Source organism: Elgaria multicarinata, chromosome 11 (assembly GCF_023053635.1).
Source record: "Elgaria multicarinata webbii isolate HBS135686 ecotype San Diego chromosome 11, rElgMul1.1.pri, whole genome shotgun sequence".
Taxonomy (NCBI): Eukaryota; Metazoa; Chordata; class Lepidosauria; order Squamata; family Anguidae; genus Elgaria; species Elgaria multicarinata.
In genome coordinates, this window is record NC_086181.1 from 29,598,593 (window position 1) to 29,614,953 (window position 16,361).

General features: G+C 50.0%; 1 protein-coding gene across 3 annotated transcripts in view; it reads left to right on the plus strand.

The window, feature by feature from the left end:
• PLEKHA4 (pleckstrin homology domain containing A4) overlaps nt 1–9,606 on the plus strand; it is a 49,758-nt gene extending 40,152 nt beyond the window's left edge. For 2 of the 3 annotated variants that reach the window (XM_063138712.1, XM_063138711.1), the window contains exons 13-22: nt 347–496; nt 1,844–1,942; nt 2,494–2,596; nt 3,107–3,168; nt 4,390–4,491; nt 4,605–4,713; nt 5,611–5,666; nt 6,120–6,347; nt 7,417–7,585; nt 8,811–9,606. In XM_063138712.1, the coding sequence (XP_062994782.1) occupies nt 347–496; nt 1,844–1,942; nt 2,494–2,596; nt 3,107–3,168; nt 4,390–4,491; nt 4,605–4,713; nt 5,611–5,666; nt 6,120–6,347; nt 7,417–7,585; nt 8,811–9,415 (1,683 nt within the window). In that variant the 3' untranslated portion in view covers nt 9,416–9,606. The remainder of the gene's footprint in view (nt 1–346; nt 497–1,843; nt 1,943–2,493; nt 2,597–3,106; nt 3,169–4,389; nt 4,492–4,604; nt 4,714–5,610; nt 5,667–6,119; nt 6,348–7,416; nt 7,586–8,810) is intronic. The other variant, XM_063138713.1, reaches the window with a different exon arrangement.
• The last annotated feature ends 6,755 nt before the right edge of the window (nt 9,607–16,361 follow it).

Here is a 16,361-nt window from a genome sequence, read left to right on the forward strand (position 1 = left end):
TATTATTGACATTTATATACCGCCCCATAGCCGAAGCTCTCTGGGTGGTTTACAAAGATTAAAACATGGAACATTAAAAACGAATATACAGAACTGAAAACCATAAAAAGCATAGAAAGAGACAATATCCATTTAAATATCCAATCCGGAGGGGTTTGCTTTCTAGGTACCTACTGGTGGCCCACCAGCCGTGGTACACTGAGGTGGATCCACAGGGGGTTTGGTCCGCCAGGGGTTGTGCCCGTGCCCTTCCATCCCTGTGGTTCAGCAAACTGCACAGAAGGGAAAGGTTTGCGATGCTGCTAATTCGGGCCAGCTGTTCCTGAAACGGACGGTGCTTTTACAGGAGCGGATCGAAAAGGCCTTGGAGGTGACCCGCCTGAGGCTGGAGGAGTTCAAAGGCCAAGATGCCACCATGGAGAAAATCTGCTACCAGCAAAGGCAGCTGCAAGATGAGCTGGTTCAACTCCGAGCTCGCCTCTGTGACCTGGCGCTGGTGAGTTGCTTTCTACCCCAGAGGACGTCTGCCAGTCAGATGGAGACAAGGCCTTGCTGGGTTAAAAAGCTTCCAGCCCTAATAGTAGTTTGTGTGCAAGATCTTTGTGCAAATGGATTAGGTAGATCTGCGGTAGGTGCTGTGGTAGCCATGGCTGCCCCTCTCCCCCCCCCCCCCCGGAATATTCTAGGCCCCTTCTTTTAATTTTCAGTTTACATATTTGTGGATACGCACACTCACTAGTGTAAAGCCCAAGTTGCCATGGGCGCTAGTAGTCTTGCTCCTTTCCCCCTTTTTTGCCCCGCAGTCCCCTCACCACAGAAGGGCTCATGAATTCTGCAACTATGGCTCATGCATAGTGAAACCCTCCTCTGAAATCTGCATGTGGTGCAGCACCTCCCCTCCCCTCGTAAGCCCCAACTGGCCACCTCCGTCCCCTTCCCCCTCCTCCCTGCTGGCAACGACAACCTAACTGGGCAGCTGCGCCCAGGGCTTGCCTTTACGCCACACTGATTGGCTGAGCAGGGCTGTCCATCATTCCACTGCCCCGGGGGAAATTAATTGCTATTAAAACTTGAGCTTTGAACTCTTTTAAACTTGCAAATTTTTCTGCATGTCTGACCTGCTCAAGCTTCTGTTTAAAACAAAAATGAGCAAAATCGGTCTGGTAGATCTCGAGTAATAAGCCTTACGCTACCATATTCCTTATATAAGATATGCATGTGTGCACACGTGACTATAAATCATATGTATTAATAGCAATCCCAGTTCTCCCAAGTGCTGGCCCTTGCCGCAGCGGCTAGGGGCGGGAGTGGAATTCTGAACCAGAGCACTGCACGCTGCAACATTTTCTTGCAGGTCCTGCTTGTTCCCTTTATTTGTAATGTTCAGGGGCGAGTGCTGATGCTTGTGTAGCCGAAACAGGCACCATGACTGACTAAGGGGACACTGATTAGGAGCACACTCCACACTGCAACAGTTCATTGCAGGTCCCACATTTGTGAGTGTATACTTCGGCCACATAATGAGAAGACAGGATACCCTGGAGAAGAGGCTGATGCTAGGGAAAGTGGAAGGCAAAAGGAAGAGGGGCCGACCAAGGGCAAGATGGATGGATGATATTCTGGAGGGGACAGACTTGACCTTGGGGGAGCTAGGGGTGGCGTCAACCGACAGAAAGCTCTGGCGTGGGCTGGTCCATGAAGTCACGAAGAGTCGGAAACGACTGAACGAATAAACAACAACAAATATATATATATATATATATATATCACCTCTGTAATTGGAGAAGGCTGCAGTAGGGGGATCTCTGAATAAGCAGCTCTCTTGCTTGCTGTTTTCGCTCAGGACAGCGAACGGGCTTGGGAAGATTATGCCGCCCTGGAAAACGACTTGCAGATGGTTAAGGGCTCCTTAGAGCACGTCCGAAACGTGGGGCATCCCCAGGTAAATGCTCCCTGCTTCCAAGCCCCCTCCAACCCGTTCCCCATCAGATGTGTGGGATGCGGAGCCGGCCCTGCCATTTGGCAGAGTGAAGGAGTTGCTTCCGGCGGCAGGTGCTGGGAGGCAGCAGCGAGGCGTTGGAGGAGAGAGCTGTGGGCCGAGCTGCCAGCCCTGTGCCCCCTAAGCTGCTTTAAGAAGTGGGAGAGGAGGTTGTCCCATTGCCAGCCTTGAAGAAAGATTCAAGCGTCAGCGCAGTCAGTTTTTGTACATACAATGGAATTGGGGTGGGGGGGAGGAGGGGGCGCCATCTTGTTCTTTGCCTCAGGCAGCCGAGTGTCAGGGGCCGTTCCTGGTTGGATGGCAACTCTCAACATTCCCAGCCAGCGTCTGCCTCAGAAACGTACGGGGGCATTTGACTGCAGAGTTGCTCTTCTATGCAGCTCATGGCTCCGTCTGAACTGGAGGTGGAATTGGAGTGGAGGGTGGGTGGGTGGAGGGTGGAAACACGGTACCCGTTTGGGTTGCCTCCATCTGTCTGATCCGTCCTTCCTTAGGAGCAAGCAGCTGCTCAGCAAGATTTGTGGAGGATCCACGACATCCTGGCGGGATTGAGATCCAATCCAGCAAACCTCCACACCCTGGAAAGCAGAAGAACAGGTGCTTAATGCAACACTGTTAGTGCTGTGTGTGTGATCAGTTTCTTCAGGGGGCAAGACCTCTTACAGCCTGAGGGCCAGACTCTATTTGGGAGAAGTTCTCAGTGTTGTGCTTACAGAGCCATGACACTCAGGGGGTCGCATGTCGGTGGTGGGCAGGGCAAAAGCAAAAGGGGTGGTCCTTCCCTCCAAATACCAGAACAACCAGCATATTGGAGCTTGAAACTCCTATTGCCATAACTAAGCCTTAGGAGAGGCATTTCAACCTTTTAGAATGGAGGGGGGAAACTGCAGGAAAGCCCAATGATCAGTGGGTAAAGGAGACAGGTCTGGCCAGGGCAAAGGGGAGAAGCCAGCTGGGCAACTCTGGCAGGCAGGATTCAGCCCCCGGGCCTCAGGTTCTGCACTCCTGTGTTACATAGAGTCCGCACCGTGGAACAGGGGCATCTTTCTTCAGTGGGCCCGGCCCGTTCTGAATCCCCATTCATCTCTTTTGCCTCCTCCGTTGCAGGCGTGTCTCCGGCCACCACCCCAACCTTGGATTCTCATCTGTTGCCGTGCTCTGGAGTGGAGGTATCAGTTTGGTTCTCTGGGTTTAAAAGGCGGATGGTCTTGGATTCCACCCACTTCGGTCTCTCCATATTGTGCCTCTTTAGGAGCCTACCCCAGTTGAGAGAGAGAGAGAGAGAGAGAGAGAGCACTCCCCCCTCTTCTATGCATGGTGCACAACTTAGCTTAAGGAATCTGCTGCCACAAGATGTGTGGATGGCCGTTGGATTCAAAGGCTGTAAAAGGGGATGAAGATCAATCCATGGAGACACAGCCTGGTGTCAAGAGTAGGCCTGGTTGGGCACCTACTGAGGGCCCATAGTCCAGCAGGGCCCCACTTGCTCCTCCTCCTCCTCACAATGCCTGCTTGCTCACCTGCTTCTAAGTCTGGCCCAGACAATGATAGCAGTGAGAAGGAGGAACAGCAGCTGCTGCCTCACCCTTCTTGCTCCCTGGCTCAATTCCTGTCAAGCAAGGAAGTGAGAGCGATGGTGAGAAAGAGTAGAAGTAGGAGTGGTAGGACCTGATGACTATTTATTTATTTATTTATTTATTTATTTATTTATTTATTTATTACATTTCTGTACCGCCCAATAGCTGGAGCTCTCTGGGCGGTTCACAGAAATTAAAACCATTCAAAGTATAAAGGAAAGGAAACAACGGTATAAAACCATAATATAAAATACCATATAAAAGCTCAACCAGCTAAAAACAGCAGCAATGCAAAATTACAAATTTAAAACACCAAGTTAAAATGTATTTATAGACTGTTAAAATGCTGGGAGAATCAAAAGGTCTTCACCTGGCGTCTAAAAGCATATCATGTAGGTGCCAAGCGAACCTCCTTAGGGAGCTCATTCCACAGCCGGTTCTTGCCCAGGGGACCTCCAGAACGGGGAGCCGGCTCTGCATTGTGGATAGGTCTATGTATGGCTTGTTACCCATGGAACCTCCAGTTGCTGCGGCTAAATGAGTGTAATGCTGTCGAGGGCTGTTACTTTCACGCCCTGATTACGGCCAGTGGAGCCCTGGTCAATTTCTAAGTGCGGTTGCTCATCATGACCGCCTGTGTAGACTAGGGCTGGGGAGCTTTCTCGCTCCGAGGGCCGCATCTGTTCTGGGCGCGGCGTCAGGAGCCGCGTGCCTGCAGTGGGAACGTGTCATTAATTCTGTTCATCCTCTTGCTACGGAAACTAGAAGGAATCCAAAGCTGCCCTTTCTTCAAAACCCGCCCTTCTCTTCCAGGAATCCACACCTGGCCAGGTGGCAGCCACAGGGGAGTCAGGCAGAATCGGAGGCCCGTTGGAAAGTAGGCAGCAGGACAGCCCTGGTGCAGCGGATCAGGCTGTAAGTCTACCCCATCGTGTCACTCTCAGTTCCCACCTGCCCCCTCAGTGGCGCCCTGGACCTGACCCTCTGTTCCCTTCAGAAACTGATATCTTTGCCTTCCCTGCCAGCAGAGTCCACTTGCGTCCAGCAGAGGGCAGCAGAGGGCGGCATCCCGGCGTTCCGAGGGGGTCAAGCCATCTCCAAGCCATTCCTCTAGCGAGCCCCCCGAATTTGAGAAAGGTGAGCCCGTGAGGGGAATGGACCGTATCGGCGTGGGTGGCTGAGCGGTAGAAATCTGATCACGGGTTCCTGCAACCTGGCATCCACCGGACGGGTTGGACTACAACTGCCAGTACAACAACTGACCCGCTATGGAGACTGTGGATGATAGAAGCTGTAATCTCACACATCTGGAGGGCCACCCGATTGGGGGAAGGTTGGTTTAGGGCGTTGAAGGTCAAAGCCAGCACGAGAAACGAACCGGGAGCCGATGAAGCTAGCAGGGAACCAGACTCATACGCTCTCTCCCCATATAGCCTTTCCCAGTTAAAACTCTGGCTGCCACTTCCAGGACCGGTCGTAATTTCCAACCATTTTCCAATGGCAGTGCCACAGACAGCACGTGTCAGTAATCTAATTGGGGTGCTGTCGAGGCATGAATCATATCCGGATCTGATCCTTTCCCCCCTCAGCCCTTTCATCTCTTCACAATGGTTGCTTCAGTTGCCTTTCCTTCAGTTACCCACAATTCTCTTTTCTTCCTCCATTTCCACCCTGCTCTCCCAATTGATTGGGCAAGCGAGGAGTCCACTGGGGCAGCCAGATTCTATTGCTATTAGCCTTAGTGTGGCTTTCCCCAAGCTGGTGCCCTCCAGATAAGTTGGCTAACAACCCCCATCATCCCAGCTGGGATGGAGAAGGCCACCCTGGTGTTTAACCTGCCATGGCTCTTTATAAGTACAGGAAACAATTGAGAAAGGAATGTGTAAGAACTGCCTTTGGTTGCCTAGAGGGTTCATGCCTTTGAAGGTTGAAGTCAGAAATAGGAGAGGCAGAAAGGTTGGTTCTGTGCCCCAGGAACAAATGCTCAAAAGATACCAGCCTGATTTTCCTGTCTCCCTTCCTTCCTCTCTGTAGATCACGGAAGTCACATCAATACACCCCACAAAGATGCTGAGCGCAGCGTAGCCAAGGTATGAGATAAGTCGTCAGGAGTGGGGCAGCAGCAGACTCCAGGCGCATGACAGAACTGAGGGGAAAGGACGGGATTTAGTGACATTACAATTATGCTACTTAAAAGATTCAAAGTGGTTTACATAACAAAAGTGCCATTTAAATAACTCGTTTTAATGACTCCTGGTTTCTGGGAGGCAAGGGATGAAGGCAGTGGAGGCTGGTGGCTCCGATGTCAGTGGGGCAGTGGATCCACTCTGGGTTTCAGTCAGAACTCTAAAGGACATTGGAGCCACCAGCCTCCGCTGCTTATTGGTAACCCACAACCGTGGCATCTAGGTTTCCAAGGTGCCAAATGTGCACCTCAAGCGCTGATAGAGGTGGCTTAGTAGCTGTGAGGAAATGCCAACATGGCTAAGCAGTAGTGTAAAAGCACAACCCTCCCAATCTTCTCCCTCTCCCTTCCCACCCAGGTGGTCCCTTCTGAAGCGACTGCCCCACGCCGTTCCCGCATGAGCGCCCAGGAGCAGCTCGACAGGATGCAGCGGAACCAGGAGGCCAAGCGAAAGTCGGAGGCGGCCCAGCCCAGCCCTCTGGGTCACTGGCGAGACTCTCTCAAGCGCGGGTCTAGCCGGGTGGGTGTGAAGCCTTGCGGGGAGGAGGACTCTGGACTAAGGAGAGTGGCGAGGGACAATGACAAGGTCTCGGCCGTCTTTTACATTGAGTCGCCAAGGCTTTGATTCGTAAAGTCTGGGGAGTGGGGCGGGAGGGGGCGGGCAGCAGGTCAAGAGGGCAGCCGGGGCATCTGGATGCCTGGGTTGGGGAGCAGCATCCAGTGGGCACAGCTGCTGGGGGGAAGGGAGGCTGGATTCCTGGATCCTCCTGTTGGGGGATGAATGGCTGGATTAGGGCTGGGAGGCAGATTTCTTGAGTTCTCTAAGGGGGAGGGGGAAAATCTGAGACAGGAAAAGGGAATCCCAGACTCCTGGGTCCTCTGGGGCAAGGATGAAATCCTTACGGAAGCAGACCGAGATATCGCGACTTACAGCAGGGGCGCTGAACCTCTTTTAGCCTGAATTCATTTCTGGAGCTGCTCTCAGGGGCCGCATTCCAGCAGTAGGTGTGGCAGAAGAGGCGGGGCCAGAAAAAATGCCCAGAATGCCAGCCTATTGTCTCGTAAAGCTCTTCCTGCCAGTTAACGAAGCCTTAGGAGAGGCCTTTCAACCTCCAGTATCCGAGGCAGTAAGCCTGTGTGCATCAGTTGCTGGGGAACATGGGTCGGGAGGGTGCTTTGTGGGTCCCTGGCCGACCACTGGTTGGCCACTGTGTAAGCGGAGCGCTGGACGACGTGGACCCTCAGTCTGATCCAGCAGGGCTCTGCTTATGTTCTGAACCTTTGAGAGTGGGGAGAAACGGCACAAAGGCCGGGAAGCCACCAAACACTGGGAAGTGGGGGGCTAGGGGGTGGGGGTGGGTCGGAGGAAGTGGGCGTGGCCCTGTGCAGGATCCCAGAGGGCCGGATGGAACTTACATGAAGGACAGGCGGAGATCAAGGACTCTGGCTGTTTCGTCCGGGCAAATTGTTCCACGGAAGAGCCATCCGGCAATTGTATTAAAACCACAGGGAAGAGCGGTCTTTGTCATCGTGCTCGGTTTCCAATCTGGTTTGCAGTTGGGGTGGGGAATGTTCTGTAGGGGAATTCGGGGACGACGACAGGACTGTCTTGTTCATGTCCCGCTCCTCCCCCCGTGATTTGATCTCTCCTTCAGCCCCTCCCCAATTCCCCCCCTGAGTCATCTCCACCCAAGGAGGGCGTGCAAACGGGAGGGATCGAGCCTCCGCGATGCCCCCCGACCCCAGAGTGGGAGCGACAGCGAGTCATCCAGCTATCCTACGCCTTGGCGGCCGAAGCTTCGCAGCGGGGGAAATACCTCACAGGTACCAGGAGAGGCGGCCGAGGCTTTCTGGGGGTCTCTGGAAGGGGGGGGTGTCAGGTAGCCAAGAGGTTGCCCTTGGGAGGGGGTCCAATGTATGCATTCCTCCCAGGCATTTATATATCCTGGTTTCCAATCCCTCTCTCCATTTCCCCCCTGCCCCAAGGCAGCTGTGGGTCCACTTGTTATGTACTTGAATAGCTGGCCCCACGTTGGAGTCCTATGATGAAAGATGCACCACCACCGGGAACTGATGAGGGGTTGGTGGGCGTTTTTTGCATGATCTGATCCAAAACCCGCTTTGTATAATCCACAGCACCATAATAACTGCAGAAACCCACTTTGGTGCTCCAGTTCTGAGTTTTATTCCCGTAAAACAGCCATCCCCAGATGTCTTGGGCTGCCCCTCCCATGGTTCCCAGCCAGTCTGGCCATTGGCCATGACCTCGTGAACAACTAGTTCACTCCTTCTGTGCCTTTTTAATTAAAGCCAGTCGCTGAACCTTCAAACACACACACACCCCAAAAATAAAAAAAAACAACTCAGTCTGATGATAACAGAGAGATGTAAAGCTTTGGGGGTTTGTGCTTTTTCCTAGAAGGTGAAAGAATTCCCCCCAAACGCTCCAGCGTGTGTTAGGGGGCAGGTGGCGTCAGGGCACTGGTGTGTTTACCTGTTGCTAAAAACAGGGTTAGCTTGGGGGCCACCTCGGCATAGTGACCCCCACGGGCTCCTTCCTGCTCCCACCCTCACAGCCGGGCAGGTTTACTCGGTGGCTGCGCCAAGGGTCTGCCGTTTAAAATTCCTCCCAAGGCCCCGGAGCAGTGCTTTGTGAGGCGCTTAAGGCATTGTGGGAAATTTTAAATGGTGGCTTGTAGAGCTGCCTGCCTCCTGCCAAGGCCGATGGTGAGTGAGTGGGTGGGTGGGTGAGATAAGGCAGGCTAAGGGCCCTGTCAGGCTGATGAGGAGGGAGGGCAGAGTCTTAGGCGTTAGTTCACCACTCTCTCCCTCTCCCCCGCCCCATCTTTCCGGTGCAGGCGGTTGCTGGGCCCTATGCTATCCCTGGGCCTGAGGAGGAGGCCTTCCTTCCTTCCTGGAAGCAAAGCCTCAACCAAACAGGCTGAGCAGTTGGGTCAATAAGGATATCTATGTCCGTTATTGATCCTGTTTGCTGCCCTCAGAACTCAAGTAGATGGATGGAGGTTTCTAATTTTGTTTTTGCCCTCAGGAAGGACCAACTCTCGCTCCTCCCTCAATGACATCCCGGCGTCACATGATAGCCTGAACTGTCAACACTTCCTCCCCAGTGACAACAACACCAAAGAGCCGGAGATCAGTAGTAGGATATCTGAGCACGACCAAACCGCTGCTCGAAACCCAAGCTGTAGCGGAAACCCCAGAACAGCCAATCAGGCCCCAGCTTCATCCCAAACAACCAATCAAGTGTCCTGTGCCTCGGAAGTTTCCGATTGGTCCTTGCCTCTCCCTGAGGAGGACAGCTGGTTGTCGTCAAAGCCCAAGAATCCTCCGCTGGCGCCATCGCACCCGCTGGAATCAACCAATGAGGGGCGTTCTATGCACAACGGTCCTCACCGGGTGACGCCTTTGCCCCAGTCAGCCAATCGGAGCTTGTCTGTTTCTGGTTCAGCCAATTGGGCTTCACCTCCTTTATGGGACTATGAAGTGTGGTCATCGGAGCAAAGCCTTGTGGGTAATCAGGGCCCTAGTAGGTGCCTCAGGTGGAGAGATGAGCACAAGTCCCATCAGATGGTGGCATATCTTGGAGACACTGGACAGCCCATCAAGGTCACACTGCTGAAATCCAGTTTTTAGCTCAAGTGGATAGAAGACAACGATACAAAGTCAGGCCCTGCAATGTGGTGAAGGAATAGGTACAGGCCCGCATTGGCCGCCTCAGGGTGGCCATTTCCCGGTCCATCCCTTTGTGTCCATCCCTAGAAAGCATGCAACTGCAGCCTTGTATTCAAATCCTCATCTCAAATCCCAGGGGAATCCCTTCAGGGTCTGAAACTCAGCGATACTCTTCAGCACAAGCAGCTCCACCCGAGTGTATGTGCACACACCCAAGTATAAATGAGCGTGCGTTGTCCCATCGCTGTTGCACTCCACTCACACACAGAAGTTTAGGAGCACACACACCTTTAGAAGTGTGTTTCACTACCTAAAGTGCTTTACGGTCTTCATGGCGACTGTAATGCAATCATTAAACAGGAAAGGGGAGAGCAGTTTGAGGGACTTTCCTACTCCTGTCGATTCCAGGGATGTAAAGGTTCCACGTAATGGGTAATGGAGTCTACGGGGTCTCTTTTTAAAGGAGTCGAGTGGATCACCTGGAACATGCCCACTCAGCAGCTATGCTTCTCGGCTTCCCCTAGGCCACGAACTTTAAGCCACAGGCTAAGAGTCTCAGGGCAAGCGCCCCTCACCCTGCAGCTCGCACCGAGGGCTCACGGCCCTGGCAGCCTCAGGCGCCACAGGTGCAGCTAGACCTCTTCCCCAGCAGACCGCAGGGACAAGTCGATACGGACTCCATGAGCAAGGAGGCATAGCGGCTCAAGAGCTGGGCGGAGAGGACGGGGGAACCCCAAGTTCAGAGCCCTGCATCGCCATGCAGCTCAGTAGTTGGCCTGGGGCAGAGAATTCTGTGATTCCCTGCTTTTAGGTAGGGGGAATTGTGTTTGAGGCCAAGCCACATAATGAGTCTGTGGGAAAGGTGTTGCTCTAACATTCTAGGTACCGGACAAGTATCTGAGCTTTGCCCGGGGAGATAGTTGTGGGAAGGTTTCTTCCTTAAAAAAACCCACCCCAAGGCATCTATGCTTTCATATGCACAAACGTTCATTTACGATGGAAACTCGTACACAAGTGGGGCCTATGCATCCACAGCTGTGTAAGATGCACACTTTCATGCTCACCCAAGCCATTTCTTGGGGCACACAATACACTGGAGTTCCTTGTCCTATGCAAATTCAGCTTTGCTTGATACATCTGCAGAGATTACAGGCAAGAAATTGTTTAGCATTACTACTCACGAATGCGTATGTTAGTCATTATTGCACATTGATAGCACAAAAGGAAAACAGGAACTCACTCTTTTCCAGTTTACAAAGATGTGCTTTCCTAGTCACCTGGAGGTAATGGGTAGTCACCATAGGCGATCCGAGAAGTGACCATTTAAGTGCCTATGTAAAGCGTGTCACAGCATCTGTCTTTTTTCAAAGGCAGCTAACTTGGAACGGGTGGACAACTTGTGACCCTCCAGGTGTTTTGGCCTACAATTCCCATCATCCCTCCACTGGCTATGCTTACTAGAGCAGATGGGAGGTGTAGGCCAAAACATCTGGAAGTCCACAAGTTGCCCACCCCTGATTTAGAGGTAGCAGTTGTGCATGGCAGACATCTGGACAGATGTAAGAGCTCCCCCTGGAGTCAAGGGCAAAGCATTGCAGGCCCATAAGTCCAGGAAAGGAATTTCAGCATTTGGGATGATGATGATTTATTACATTTTTATACTGACCCATACCTGAAGCTTTCTGGGCAGTTTACATAAGATTAAAACAATTAAAAACAATATACAAAATTTAAGCCACAAAAACATACACCGAAACCTATATCTAAAAACAATTATAAACAACTATAAAAACAGATCCAGGATCTGTCTCTATTGGCAGCCCTTCAGAGGGGATTTTCATGGCATGGATTGCCCTGACTGCCCCTTGATTGTATTTTCAGGGCTATGGGCTGTTTATTGGTCAGATCATTGTTTAAAAAATAATTTACAAATTGCTAAGTATGTGACACATGGTTGTGGTCTTTCACACCCATAACAAGTTTGCTGGAGTGCCTCCCCCCCCCCCCCCGCAAACACACTTCAAAAGAGAAGGCAATGAAGTAGGTGGAGTTGTACTATGTGAGGAAAAACGAAAACCCCAAATGGAAGTCTGTTATCGGGACGGGTAACAGGTTGTATGCACAAATAGGGATGGTGCATCGAAGAGGAGGAGGAAAGAGGAAAAAGCTTTGATCATGGTGATGGAAAGGTTTGGGCAATGGCCGTGTTGAGAGACAGTATGGGATGTCCTACCAAGCAAGCGCAAGGGATGTTGTGTGAAGGAGGCACGGACTTCTATGCAAACAAAACCTGGAACTGGCTCACTGGATTGGACAGGGCATAGGAGGTGATGTTGACTGCACAAGCTACTTGTCGGCGTGTTCTGGTGCACATTGCATCAAACTGCCTGGAGAGAGCGGCAGCTAAAAGAGGGCGGGGAACTAGGTGGTGGGAGAGTGACTCTGATAAGGTGATGGTGGGGGTGGAGGAGAGGGGAATACGTGGAGAGGAAGAGGGGTTGTATCGGAGGAGAAATGATGGGGAGAGGCATCCTGGTGGAGAGCTCAACCGGAGGGAGGAGCTGATGGAATGGGGAACACGGGGACAAAGAGATTCTCTCTTTCAGTTACTCAAATGCAGGTAGCCAGATAAAGGACCCACTTTCATCGGTACTACCTGCTTGACAGGCCTGGCCCAGTACATTTTGCTACCGGAGGCAAAGAACAAGATGCTTCCTCTTCTTGTGCCATGTACCAAAGCGGACTGTACTGACAGTCGAATCTTCAGTGCTGGGAATGGGACAGCATCCACCCCCCGCCCTGCTGCCTGAAGGCAGCAAGATAGTTTAGGGGGTGCAAGGCAGGCCGCTTGGCCCACAGCTCTGACACTTTGCTGCCGCCTCCCAGCACCTGCCACCTGAGCGGTTGCCTCATTCTGCCTAATGGTAGGGCCAGCCTATTTGGGGAAATACCATAGCCTGATTGTGGGGCATCTATTGCTCTGCCAAGGTGCCCAGGCCAAAGAAATACAGTCCCCTACCCTTTCTGTCCCCGGTTGGGGAGTTTGATACAAGGTTTAGCAAAGAACGTCCTAAAATCCGCACGGAATGCAAAGTAAAAAGATCCCAGACCAAAAAAAGCGCAGAGATTCAGAGCGATGCAGATTGAACCTGGGATCTCTGTTGTAACAGGCGCCGGCATTGCAGAGGCGACTGCAAGAACTACCTGTATGAATATTTGGCCCCAGCTAAGGCGGTGGTGGCTGCAAGCTCCCCTTGCGGGTTTGTTTGTTTTTTAACACTGGCTACAACCATCTCCCTGATAGTCTGCGTGTGAACGGTTCCAATTTGTATACTCAATAAAACTCGTAACACAATGCATCTCTGTGTCTCGGCATGTTTCTTTCAAAGCCCTGGCTATCTTGAAATTTGCTTTGGGCTCCAAACGTTTGAATGTAAATGCTGGGGTGGGGGTGGGGAAACGGATCATCACAGGGCAGCCTTCCCCGACCTGGTGCCCTCCGGATGTGTTGGGCTGCAACCTTCATAGTGAAAGTTCTGGCTAATCAACGGCAAGGGAAGTGCAATTTGCACGTGCAAGTGTCAGGGCTAAGCACATTTTTGACCAGGAAAATTGTTGATCCAGCTATTCAGTGCGGCAGAACAAGCAGGACACAAAATAAGCATGCCTGACTAGTCATAGAATCATGGAAGATCATGTTAGATCATAGAATAGCAGAGTTGGAAGGGGCCTACAAGGCCATCGAGTCCAACCCCCTGCTCAATGCAGGAATCCACCCTAAAGCATCCCTGACAGATGGTTGTCCAGCTGCCTCTTGAATGCCTCTAGTGTGGGAGACGCTTGTAATTATTATAATATGTTAATTAGCTAGTGAGCTTGTAAACAGCCTAGCGTTTTATGGCGTAATGACATCCTGCTAGATTTAACAAATACAAAGTGTCTTGTGGCAACTTAAAAGTCTTAACAAATTTAAGACACAATTCTATGCATTTTTAGACAGAAAGAAGTCCTACAACTCCCAGCATCCCCCAGCCAGATGCTGGGAGTTGTAGGACTTTTTTCTATCTAAACACGCACAGGACTGCACCCTTATTCTGGCATAAACTGTCCACTCAATTGGAAACCCATACGGACCAGAGGATTTTCCAGTGTTCATACTCATAATTGCTTTCATAATCTCTTATTAGTTATTGTATTTGTTGCATTTTTGTAAACTCCTGACCTTTTTTATCTCATGTACGGCGCTTCATTAGAAAGCGCATTATTATTATTATTATTATTATTATTATTATTATTATTATTATTGGACTACCTTAAAAATGAGCAAACCAGTAGTTAAATAATAATAATAATAATAAGTCCATTAATTTTAAAACCTATGTTAAATGCTTTACTTATACACAACATAACATTTTAGTAAGTATTTATGCAAATTGTACAGTAAATAACAACAAAAAGAAATATAGAAAGCACTTAAGAAGTTTAAAAGATATTCAAAAGTGCTAAAGAATTATTTTAAAATGCATAGAAATTTGTGAAGATAAGTTAAGAAAAGGTTAAAGCAGGTGGAGGGGAAAAAAGCAAAAGGATGAGGAAACAAAAACTAAGAAGAGAAGTACTTAGATAAAAACTAAGAATGGCGCAGTGCCCAGAAACTATTATCAAAAAGAGGGAACACAACAAAATGTATGGAGGCTTGCTGAAAACAAGACTCAGAGCACAGGGACATGTTTGATTTTAAGTCCGATTAAGCACGATTCAGCAGATGAAGGGATTTCTTGATTTGGCTTTGATAGCTTGATGGCGGGAAACCGGATGTGATATTGGCTCCGTTCAGAAGACACCTTAAGCCATGGCTTTAACCACGGTGGTTAAGCCGGAAAGCCAGGCTGTGTTCAGGAGACACCTTAAACCATGGTAAATAAGGCTTTTTGCCTTAGTCACCATGGTCAAAGCCATGGTTTAAGGTGTCTTCTGAATATAGCCTGGCTTTCTGGCTTAACCACTGTGGTTAAAGCCATGGTTTAAGGTGTCTTCTGAATGGGGCCAGTGTAGGTTTTGTTCCTGTGATAACATTCTTGCCTTGGAAAATTACATTCTCAGATCAGACACATTTTTAGAAAAGTCAGGATAGACTGTAAGTTTTTCACTAGTTGACCCCCACCGCAACCCTCCTTTCTGAAGAGCCCTAGGTAGGAGAAATTCCTTAGTGGAAGCAGGTAGAAACTGAATAATGACTGGCCCCACTTTAGACCCTGTGTGGCACCGAGTACGCAATAAGCTGGTTCAATATCAGCTGAAAGTCCTCAGGGAGTGCAAACAAGTCATGCAGGAACTTCTCCACAAACTCCTCCAAGCGTATCTGTGCAGGCTGTTCACGAACCCAAAAATGCGCAGGTTACATCTCTGAGAAATGTTTTCCAACAGGGCAATTCTAGCACACTATGCGATGCAATCAACCGGGTCCTCCAACTTGTGGACTTCTTGACTCCATTTGTTGAAGACGAAGATTAATCGAATCCACGGTCGCCTGGAGAGTGTGGATAGCATCCAAAATCGACTGGACCAACTCCAGTTGTTGACTGCTGAGACAGCTGTAACACTGGCTGAGTTCGGACGACACGCTAATCAACTGGGCGAGGGGGTGTTAATAGGAACAGGCTGGGAAACAACCGTTGATTAGCGTGTCGTCCGAACTCAGCCACTCAAAAACACAGCAAGCAACTATATAGAAATTAAAGCCAAACAAAGCCAAAGTGAAAAACAGAATAACTAAATTGCAGGGCAGTCCTGAGAATTTTAATTAAAGCTGAAGAGTGCAGGACACGGAATAGCGGGCTCAAGTTAAAGGAAGCCAGATTCCAGCTGGACATCAGGAAAAACTTCCTGACTGTTAGAGCAGTACGACAATGGAATCAGTTACCTAGGGAGGTCGTGGACTCTCCCACATGAGAGGCATTCAAGAGGCAGCTGGACAACCACCTGTCAGGGATGCTTTAGGGTGGATTCCTGCATTGAGCAGGGGGTTGGACTCGATGGCCTTGTAGGCCCCTTCCAACTCTGCTATTCTATGATTCTATGATAGTCAGCAGCGAACTGACCAGCCGCCATTTCAAATCGGAAGCTACTTTTTTGACCAGGAAAATTAAGGATGGTTTAAAAGCCGGAACAGAATTAAACGGGCTGGGACGACCCTTTTCTATATATATTTTAAAAAATGCCAAAAAATAGTGTCATGTATTAGAAACACAACAATATTTTAGGACTAAAACCCTTGCAATATTATATCATTATTAACCCCATAACTCCCAAAACACAACCGGAAAAGATCAGAATGGCTCACAACGGCCACTTCCGAATGAAATCACGTGCCATTATTTTTTAGGATTTCTTTTTAAAATATAAAAGGGTCGTTCCGGTTTATTCCGTTCCGGTTTTTGCACCGTCCCGGAAAATTGTCGATCCAGTGGGGCAAGACAAGCCGGACTTGAAAGGAGTTATGGCGATGGCAAAATAAGCGTGCCTGACTAGTCACGCGCTTGTAATTATTATAATGATGTTATTTAGCTGGATAGCTACTAAAAAGCCTCCAACAATGGGCATGCTGGGAGTTGTAGGAATCTTTTCTGATAAACATGCATAGGTTTGCGCCTTTACGTGTGCTTAACATTACGCTGCCTTAAAGTGCAATCAACTGCAGGCACGCTTTTACTACTTGCGAGTAATCCCCCCTTTTAAAACTCAATGGGTGTTACTTCTAAGTAAGCATGGGCAGTCTCGGGCTGCCCCTTAAACATATGCTTAATATTTCCGAATGTCTGCAAGACACAAGGACTACATTTCCCAGCATGCCGCGAGAGAGGGAGCATGCGCAGAGGGCGGAACCACATGTTGCAGCTACTTTGCG